Source organism: Coturnix japonica, chromosome 1, assembly GCF_054131305.1.
Source record: "Coturnix japonica strain WE chromosome 1, WE-NBRP24, whole genome shotgun sequence".
Taxonomy (NCBI): domain Eukaryota; kingdom Metazoa; phylum Chordata; class Aves; order Galliformes; family Phasianidae; genus Coturnix; species Coturnix japonica.
The window spans coordinates 2,570,830-2,581,825 of record NC_140663.1 but is presented as its reverse complement, the minus strand read 5'-3'; the positions used below and the strand labels follow the sequence as shown (position 1 = coordinate 2,581,825).

The 10,996-nt window shown below is 43.5% G+C and overlaps 1 protein-coding gene across 1 annotated transcript; it reads left to right on the top strand.

Annotated features, from left to right (window-relative positions):
* The first annotated feature begins 1,873 nt into the window (after positions 1-1,873).
* On the top strand, positions 1,874-8,184 carry LOC107313672 (uncharacterized). Its single transcript, XM_085546167.1, has 3 exons — positions 1,874-2,004; positions 4,436-4,481; positions 4,749-8,184. The coding sequence occupies exons 1-3, from the start codon at positions 1,984-1,986 to the stop codon at positions 5,003-5,005; spliced, it is 324 nt and encodes a 107-aa protein (XP_085402293.1). The 5' UTR covers positions 1,874-1,983; the 3' UTR covers positions 5,006-8,184.
* The last annotated feature ends 2,812 nt before the right edge of the window (positions 8,185-10,996 follow it).

Genomic DNA, 10,996 nt, shown 5'->3' with positions numbered 1-10,996 from the left:
TCTTTGTTTGAAACCCCAGCTAGGTCAGATGGATCACCTACACCAGCCAGATGAGGGGAATCTCACTCCTCTCAGTTCCAATACTGATGATAATTCAGTTTATAACCAGTGGTTTCCTCATCCAGTGCCTCAGTTTCCCACTGTAAATTTCACCGCATATCTCAACAAGATTAACAAGACAGTAATGAACTATGAACTATATGGACTGTCTTTGTGAACAGACTTAGCATCTATGGAGAGAACATACTGTGGATATAATAAATGTTATTTCTAAGAACTGGAAGATTTTACAGGTAAACTCATTTGGTCTCCTCCTTTTGCTTTCATTTCATTTTATTTTGTTTTGTATTTTACATGTCATCTGTCTTCGCTACTTAAAAACAAGAATAAAACCAAACTGGAAGCTAATTGAAACACTGCCTCCCTTTTGTTTCCCTACTCCCATGTTTTAGTGAAGATTAATTTAAGGAGCATTCATCCATTTAGTGGAAATGAGTCATTCTCATCAGCAGTAATGGGAATTACAGAAGGGCAACTGGTTTCACAAAGAACCTGCCTAAACCTAAGAAAGGTAAGTACAAATCATAGAGCATTTCGGTTTTGTTTGGCATCTTTAATGAATGACACCACCAAACAGCTTTGGTAAGATATTCCAGGTTACCGCTTGGCATGGATCTTAATAGCTGGTGACTACTGGCTGGGACAGTGTATTTCAGAGGCAGGAGAAGAAAATACATCTGTTTTATATTAATGCAACATTGACAAAAGATTGTTAACCATGGAGATACCAGCCCCATCTCCCTGCTGTACAAGGGCAGATGACACAGGAAAATTCATCTTTGCATCACAACCTGTGTCCAAAATACTTTAAGCTAGAAGGGATGAAGCTTTGTATCATGGGCATCACTTGCAACAGAATCCACCACAATAAGCAGCTGGGAGTTCTCTATGTTTAGACTGCTTATGCAAACAGAAAATAGGGACTGTCTGTACTTTGATTTTAGTGTAGGCAGGAGTCCTTCTGCTGAGACCAGAGTCCCTGTGAAATGCACAGAACTGAGCATCTAGGTACTTTGCCAAGGGTATTTGTGAAGTGTGTGGTAGGGAAAAAATGGAAATGAGATGAGAATAACAGGGAAATTCTCAGTCCATTCTGTCCATCACCATTCTTCATGCTCTTCTCCAGGGCACAATGCACTAGGAACATTAGCACAATCCCAAACTGACACTTAGACAAAACAGAATGTATCTCAGAGTCATCCGGGAGATGGGAAGGGAGAAGTCTTGAAGGGGTGAGGCCCTGTCATCATCTCTCTACATGGTGCCTGGACTGATAAACATCAAATGTTTACTACAGGAAAGGTTTGTGATGTGTTTCTCAGCTGCAGATGGGTGTTTGATGGTCTGCATGGGGTTTAACTTTACCTCTGGATCCTCCTGGTGTTTAGCACCAGGACAAGTCAGACAAGAGGTTTTAACTGCAATTGCACTAAGCTTGTACTGAAAGAGGAAGAGAAGATCAGGGCAGGACCCCAAAACTCACACCTATCTTTGCCTTCAGTAGAGTCCCAAATCCAGTGTATCTTATGCTTACAACAGGGTGGAAGAGGTGAAAGAAAAAACAAACTCCTTGATTTTTAGGTTACTGTAAGGCTGGGCTTGCTCAGTCCCACCAACACTGGCCACCCCCTCTGGGATTCCAGCTCACTGGCACCAGAAATACCTGTTTCCATGAGATCTATGATACATTCAAAGGGCTCTTCAAAGCCTTCCAGTGACTTAACCTCACTGTGGTGGAGTCAGTGTTGATTCATCTTGAACTACTTCCAAATCTAGCTGGGAAATTGTTGCCAGGAGACCACCTTGTGTGAAAACTTCACCCACTTGAGACCAAGCCAGCATGGAGGGAGTCTGCCTACCTCCTCATAGAAGCAAAAAGAAAGGGTCAAAAAAGAAAGGTCTTCTTTTAGCCAGATATTGGCAATGAAACGAGGCATACTAGAGGTAAGAAGCATTATTATTTGTTCTTGTGTTTTGCTTTGCTCTTGGAAAGCTTGAATGGATTCAAAGCTGTCTTTTGCTAAATGCCATGCAAACAAGCATTGCAGCTCACCTCTGTCCCAGCACAGGATAAAGGCAAGTCCACTTGGCTGAGCTAAGGATGCTAATTAGGTACCTGGGGAGCTGGCATTTTGTGTCTGTTCTCAGGCTCTGAAAGGGAGAATTAGCAGCATTCATAACACCTCACCTTGTTATTTTTGCATTAGATGCTACCCTGCCTTTAACAGCATACAACTCTAAGCTCTCTGCTGCTGTAAGAGGAAGAACTCAGTTTGCAGATCCAGGCTGTGCTTTTAGGGGAGTTGCTTCATCCTAAAAATGTCAGTTTTGCATCTATGGTTGAGAAGCCTGAAGGTGGGCATTCTGCAACCCCGTTCTTTACACCCACCATGTGTGTACCTGGCCAACTATGCAGAGTAATATACTGCAGGTCCACTAAGACAGTAAAGGGGGGAGAGTCAGTGGTCAGGATGGAGAGAAAAAGAAGAAAAAAACAAATAAGGTTACAAATTCCCAATAATCTGTGATTTAGCTTCTCCTGGGTAGTATATGTACCATCCACCTGCACCCAGGGGATTCACGTGACCTGTTAGAGCAATAGTGGGAATCCATGGGGGATTCTCCAGGGTATCTTCTCAAGCAGGTGCTATATTCCTTGGAAGGACCAGAGAGGCATTCCCTATTCCTGAAGGTTAATAACGTTGCTGCTTTATGCACATCTTTACACAAGTCAGTTATTTTTATGAAGCAAACCATGCAGTCCTGCACATACACAACAGATCTGCAGATCTGAAGGCACTGCAGAGAGGGTTTTTCAGGATTCAAATCTGTGCCAAGTACAAGGTAGGGTACAGCAAAGCAGTACTTCTTCTCCTACCTTGATTAAAATAGAAGTTTACCAAAGAGGCAGCTTCATTCTCTCCTTGCACTGAAGGGAATAGACCAGGAAAAAAAAGTGTTGCTGGTGTGAAAACCGAAAGTCAAGGGCAAAGCTCAGCTGAGGTCTATGTTTTATGCTGTTGATATTAACAATAAAAGGAAATTCCATGAAGAGCAGGGGGCTGGACTGGACTTGGTCCAGCAACCTTGCTAGCTCTATAATAAACATGGTGGGAATACCCACTTTATGGGGAGCACTTTGCTGAAATTTCTGGGAGCAGAGGAAGTTCATGTAATGTTGCCGCATCCTGTATGTGAGTGAGCTGTGATCCACTTAAAGAACATCTGCAAAAGATGCATAAGGACACGCAAAAAATTGGCCACTCTGCAGCAGGTTGAGGATGATCTATTCACCTGCTGGCAAATGACAAATCCACTCAGAGATTGGATTGCAACTGCTTCCCAACAAGCAGCTAAGACTAAACTCACCATCATCAGTGACCATGCTGGAGAGATCCCATGGCTCTGATGGTTGATTTGGCTCATGGATTTGGCATCTGGGAAGAAAGAGGGGATGCTGGCTATTCCTTGACTGATTAACCCATCCCATCATCTGAACTAGGTCTCATGCTTGCTAAGAGGAATTGATGGATCCCAGTCAAAGTGAAGACTTAAGCCTTAGTCAACACCCAATTAGTAAGTGCTGTATGTCCCACTGTAAAGCCCCAGAATGTGGTTGCATACTAAATGCCATAGATATTTGGAGATATTTAGGATCCTGAGTCAACAAAGAAATTCTAAGTTTGCTCTGTCCCTATATTTCTAAGGAACAAGAGGCTTGAGCATTGAGAAGACCAGTGAATAGCTTTTGTGAAGGCAGGGCTACCCATCCACGTGTAGCAGCCATGCTGGTATTTTGGTTCACAAAGGCAAGGACACTGCAGCTCTGGGAAGAATCAGATAATGTTTCAAAAGTTTCCAACCCTTTGGGTTCAAAGATGTTGTTAATGAACTGAATTCCTCCCTGGACTCCAGGAAGCCCTTTAGTTAATGCACAGGGCTCCATAAGGACCAGTGCAAACTGCCTATTACATAATGGGGCAAAAAACTGTGAAACAAGAAATGTAAAAAAGACTGCTGTTCAGAGTCTTCCATACAAGATAAGCCTTACCTCATTCAAAATAAATGAAGTCAGTGTATGGCATCCTTGATAAAGCATCTTTAATGATGCTTTTTAAGGTGACAAGAAGAAGAGCTTGATATTATAACATTGCAGAAATAATGAAAAAAAAAGAGAACTTCCCTTTATGGTGGAAAACCATTTGCCCTCTTCCAACTCTGCTTTCTTTGTTTCTCTGATGTATCTACGTGTGATGGCATAAGAGAACAGCATTTAGTCCTTCAAGGTGACAGCCTACATGTTGTGCTGAAAGGCTAGGATGAAAGACACTCTAAAAAGCATTTAATTAATACCTGTTAATACCTGTTTCTCCAGATAGCAAAACAAAACATGGGAGGCCTGGACTCACCTTCAAACTCAGGTGAGTGTGTTCTCAAATTAATTGCCACTGTTGAGTGCTTAACCTTGAATAAATCAGAACCAGAGAACCAATTTTCAGTGATGATTAGCACAGGCTTATCTCTCTCTCATATTTTTTTGATGGAACGTGTCAGAATCTGAGTCATTTGCTTCCCTGTGGTACCAGGTAAGGTAAAACCAACCATTCCTGCTTGGATGAGATGGTGAGTAATAACTGGAAATAATGACAATGAAAATGGAAGCCTGAAGCTCCCATTTGTTTCCACAGATTTCTCCCTCTTCAAGATCACTGTTTTTGGCAAGAGACTTTGTCAACAAGAGATATTCTCCGTGGATCTCGATTCACACTGTTTGTGCATCTTCAAGGCACAGACAACAGAGGGGCCAGCTAATCCTTCCAACCCAGTCAAAAAGAATGAGAGAAGTGGTGAGGAAGAGGAGCAGGAGGCAGTAAGGAGCTCTCTTGCTCCTCGAGATGCTCTTGACAGGAGGAAACAGTACAAGCCAGCATGTATTTGTGGATAAACGAACTTCTTCCTGCTTCAGTTTCTTGTCTGTCGTTGACCTTCTTGCACTAGCCAAAAGCTGTGCTACTGACACAACACATTGTTCGTTCCATCCTCCCGTGCTTAAGAGCAAACACCCCTATATTTAGCACTCACCATTTTGCATTGTGCTGCAACAAACACACACCCTGCCAGGCACTCTGCGGGTGCTCCAAGGTGGGGCTCGATGATTTTAGGTGGACATTCCCTATTTTTAGCTATCAGATGGCGTGTGGATGTGTTGGTTCATTGTAATTCTTTCCATGTGACAGATCTGGATGTAGTTTATAGCTCTCCATGATGCAAAAACCCATGCATTTCCCCCCCAGGCATCAGGTGGATGGAGGAAGGGAGAAGGGCTGAGAGCTGTGCTCTGTGTGAAAGCTGGGTAAGGAAGGGACAAGATGAATCCCCCCAGGAAGTGTTGTTTTGGAGAGAGTCTAAGGGAATATCTCAATGCTTGAGTCTTGTGCTGCTAGAGCATTCGTCTTCTTATGGGATCATTTGTATTACTAGGACATATCTTATGGGATGGTTGTTTCATGGCCAGTTATAAGTTGTTCATCAAGAGTGAAGCCATCTTGTCACTATGGTCTTTCTGGTCTCTTTTACTGGTATCTATTAAAAAATAAAAATAAAAAAGAGATGGCAAGTGGGTCAGATCCAATCTGATTAGACTGACCCAACTCCAGAGAAGATTATCCCACCATTATTATTCATTAACTGCCATGGATTAATCAGAAGTTCAAAGCTAGGGACCAAGGAACAGGAGTGGATGGCTGATTTTCCCAGTAGGGATGTGATGTTTTAGGTTCCAGCCTCTTCTGGGTTTGTTCAGTTCAACCTTTTTTAGCAACAGGGTGAATAATGAAGCTAGAAGAAATTTATGCAGCTTAGCATGAAGAACTGCAGGAGGATGTTCTAGTTTGGAGAAAGTAAGTGGTAAATTGGACAGTTCACATTTGATATTGATAAGTAACTGCACATGGCAAAAAGCAGCTTAGCGATACGTGGGTCCCCAATTATCCATTCCTGGGGTGACATCTTTGTATCAGTGGAAAAAGCAGAATGAAATGTCATCATTGAACTCAACCAAAGTCAAAGAAAACAAATAGAAGTTTGGAGGTTTGGGTTGGTTTTTTTTTTGTTATATGCTTTTTAAAAAGCCTAACAACCATGGCACTGAGTAAATCTCTTGGGTGCTGACCTCTTGCATGATGTACACAATGCTAATCCCCTCACCTCGACTGGATACAATGGGACTGGAAAAGGTAAAAGCACCAGGAACAATCATAGGCCCCAAACAATCTCTTGTGTAAGCACTGCCTAGGGAATAGACTGGGACTCCATTGTCTGCAAAAGAGAAAGCAGAGTGGGATATCAGCTATTGGGCCAGAACATCTGGAGTGACAGGGCTGGGAGGAGGCAGGAGAATTCATTCCTTCCAGTAATTCAGGAGCTGGGAGGCATCTCTTACTGAACAAAAACCAGGCAGACTGCAGGTGTGGCTCTCTCTGCCTTAGGATGCTTTGGAAACCAAAAGAGTGAATAGGGAATAATAATTCTATAAAGGATTAGAAAAATTAGAAAAATATGGTGCTCTGGATAGCACCCCTGTGCTGGAGGTTGTGGGGTGTTTGTTTATCACTGCAGTTCTCGTGGGTCTTCTCTAGGAATATACCTGTCTGCCCACTCTCCCTTTTTACCCATCTCTAGTTAATCATAGGGCACAACACTGACTTGGATCAAGCTTTGCTCCTACCCGCTGAGGTTGTCATCATAGAATCATTTGAGCTGGAAGGGACCCTTAAATGTCATCTAGTCCAACACCCCTGCAATGAACAGGGACACCTACAGCAAGAACAGGATGCTCAGAGTCCAATCCAGCCTGACCTTGGATGTCTCCACTGACAGTATATTCACCACCTCTCTGGGCAACCTGTTCCAGTACCTCACAACCTTTACTATAAAAAACATCTTCCTCATATCCATTCTAAACCTCCCCTCGTTCAGTTTGAATCAATTGCCTCTTGTGCTATCACAACAGATCCTGCTAAAGGATCTGTCCCCTTCTTTCTTATAGCCCTCCTTTAGATACTGAAAGCTGCTGTGCCTTGGGGAATGTGACAGTAGCTGGGATCTGACATTGAAATGAAGCAGTGTAGCATCGTGTCAAGAAAAGGAGCCAGGGGAGCCCAGACAGACAGTTGTTTTAAAGTGAAGCCAGACAAAAACCTGAAGAGATTCTGTCCCCAGGGTTATAGGGAGAAGATCTGGACAGGCTTTTCCCATGGGGATCAAAAGAAATTGGTGTTATCAAGGAAGATAGTAGGCAGACCTCAGAGTCCGGAAAGAAAACAAACAAACAACAGAAAAACAACCACACAATGAAGTGTAGAGCTTTGGGGTTTCGTTTGGAAAGCGATTAGCAAACGGAGTAAATAGGCTTTCAGTTCTTCAAGCGCGATCCCTTCTCTGCTGGGGGGTGCAGGAGTCTTTCTGCCCTTGCCCTCCCTGGCAGCTCTGTATCGTTCCCTTTCAGCTCAGCCCCCAGACACAAAGGCAGAAAAATGCCAGGAATTTCCCAGCACCCTCCCCAAAGCCACTTCCATCTCACTTTCTTCCCTTCACCACCTCCTCCGGCTGGGAAAGAGGAATACTAATAAGAAAGCTGGGATCTTCAATAGGCCCCTTGCCTGGTCACTTGGAGGGTGAAAGCTGAAAGGGCTGAACGTGACTAACCATAAGGAATGAGGCTTCTTCACATCCTTGCATGTCTTCTTGTTGCTGCTTTGTTGTGTTTTTTCCTCCCCCGGTTTCTCCCCCGTGCTGCTTAGCACTGAAAAATTCCTCTCAGCCCCTTGCTCTGTTTCTTTTCCTTAGTGTCAGGCTGCAGCTATAACCGCTGCTGGGTCATTAGCATGTGAAGGGAGAGGGGAAAACAAAATCTTTATTGGTTACTGGTGGAGCAGGAGCAGCTGTCTGGATGGATACTGGCTTGTGTGTTATCCTCTACGCCGTTGATCTCTCCCATTGTGAACGTTTTCCTCTGAGAATAGGCCAAACACAGAGGAAAGTCAGAAAGCAAAGTGGGGATGAAAGTCGGAGCAGGTGGGCTGTTCTTCACGGGGGAATAAAAAATAGATCCTGTTAATTTTATTTCTGTATTTATTTATTTATCTTGGCATAGAGCTTGGAGTGGGTGGAGGGGTGGACAGGGACTTCTGTGCTGTGTTGAGGGCAGACAGCAGGAATAAAAGGGTAATTTGTAAAGCTGACCTTAGTGGGAGCGAGAGGCACAACACAGAGCCCTTTGATGCAATGAGGCTGGGGGTGAAGGAGTTGGTTTGAATTGAGAGGGGAGAATCGTAGTATCATTTAGGTTGGAAAAGGTGACTAGAATCATCTAGTCCAACCATCAGGAGATGCAGCAGCCATGGAATGGGTTATGGCCAAACTTTGTGCCCCAAAGTAGAGGGACTACAGGGATATCCTTTACACTCACACCATCTTTGTTCCCTGGGAGAGAAATCTAGTGGAAGATGCCAGACTGGAAGGTAGGCTGTGTCTTTTGTGCTCAGCCTTTCCAAGTCCCTTTGTAAGAAAAGGCTTCTGCACAGCCCAGTGTGATGAGCAACAGAGGGATGCCTGGTGCTGGTGGACATGCAGACTCTCACTGCAGAAAATACAGCCTGAGGCTGGACAGTGACTCCAAAGGGACGTGCCACTGGAATGGAAAACAGAATCTATTTGTTATTTGTTATGAGGCTGTGATGGGAACGCCAATGCCTCTGGGGTGGGTATTCCCTGCAAGCACCACAGCTCAGCCCCTCCTCCCCTCGCTCCAGGTGTTTCCTTTTCTGAGCTCGATAATGAAATCTGTGAGCATGAGTCAGTTTATATTTAGTTTCCATTGCTGCTGGCAGGGGTCTGCTGGTGCCTAACAGACAGCAGCAAAACACTACTAGTGAGTGTTCACATCCTAAAGTTTAGGTGCTGATGCCTATAAGATGGGAAGAGGTGGAGTGTGCAGAATGGGACAAGGAAGGACAAAGACAAACATCTCATCATGCCATTAACCTCTCCTTTGAATCAACCCCCTATCAAGCCATGAGATCCAGACTCATTTTTTGGGACTTGTCTCTTGCTATGCAGCCTAATCCCATATAATGTCTGGTATTTGTGACCTGCCTCTGCTCCCTTTGTGAAGAAGTTCTTACCTGGTGCAGGCAATCCTCCACTTTCCACTCCTCTCTCTGTTTTGGACTGTATCTCCAGCCACCCATAGTAGGTGCGACTCAGCTACCTAATCATATATTTGCTGGGCCATCTGGGTTGTCTCAGTGAGGTATCTGATATGTTTGTAAGCTATCTGTATTCCAAATATCTTAGAACATCTCAGTTGGTAATACAGCTCCATGTTTGGGCAATTGAATTGGGCCCACTGTCTCTGTTAACTATCCAGGAAGCCCACAAAAAAAACCCCAAAACATGCAAATTCAGGTGTTTTCTTTTTGTTATGAATGGTGCCCATGGCCAAGAGATCCACCCTGTGATGTTCATGACTTACACAGGGCGTTCACATATGGCAGGGCTCAGAGAAGAACCATGCCCTGTTTTGGACAGGGTAGGAAAGATCAACTGCAATACTAAAAATGACACTGTTTCCTTTGTGACACCTGGAATTCTCCCCCAAATTCTACTCCAGTGCATAATTCTGCTCATTTTTTTTTGCTACTTCACAAAAGACAATGCTTTTACACTGCAATAACCTGTTTTGGATGAGGTCAGAATATAACGTAGGCAGGCAGGTAGCATACTCTATACCACCCACTGAAGATGATGGCCTTGTTCCCGGTGGTACTGTCTGCACATTCCCAGAGGTAATGTGGGAAGAGGATGATGCACACCCTTTATATTCTGGTAATTTATTCTCACTTACAGTCTGCTTATTCTGGTTGAAAACCATTGCATTTGCTTGAGAATATATAGCAAGAAATTTTTCTTCTGCATCACTGGGTAGCACGAATCTGCACTGAGCACCATTTGAAATAAAACCTTACAAAGTTCTTGCCTGCTCCATGGGCAAGTGTGAGAAACTGAATTCCCAACAATGTAAAAACTCAGAACCTACTATTTTCCCAAGACTTAGGCCCAGTGGCACTGAATTGCTTTTGGAAAGCTGTTTGTAGAACATGCTGTGTTTTCAACTTCAACCTACCAGCATCTTGCAGGATATTTTGAGCCCAAAAGCCAAGCAGGACAGAGAGTGAAAGCAACTTCTAAGAAGTGGATCCTTGCTTTTTCTCTTCAGTTAGCTGCTTGCTCTTAGATAATTCTCTATCTTTTAGGACTCTCCCTATAGGTTTAATTAGAAACATCATTGAAATTAATGGACATCAGGCAAGAAGCCTTTGGTATTTCTAGAATAGTTGTGACACTGAAAGTCATCTTGAGTGACAAAGATGAATTTACTGGAAATAAGGTTATGTTTCAAACCCTTCTAGAGGCAAGCTAATTCCTCACAGTTACAGTGACTTCTGTCATAGTGGATCTTAAAATAAAAGACTGATGGCTCAGGAAGTTTGACACTACTTCTAGGTCAGAATGGAATGTACTTCAAAACTTATTCAGCATATGTTTGGTGCAATGGTGACATGATGCCTGTGTGCCTCTTCATTTGCCAAAAGAAGTACTATATGTTGCCATGTTTATCTGTGTACCTGCATACCTGCAATAAGCTCCTCTTTAAAGGTTATGGTGATCCAATTGAATAATTAAATGACACCATGTTGGTTTTTATGACCAAACAAAACCTTTCTAAGATCAAATTTTGAATACTGATGTGTTTTCCAGCAAAACAACTACTCTATAAACTCCAAAAGGCTCATCCAACAGCACTGGGGGTGTAATCAACTGAGGAGTTTGATCTGCCTGGTAGTAGTTGCCCAGATTCAAGTTGATGCTTCAC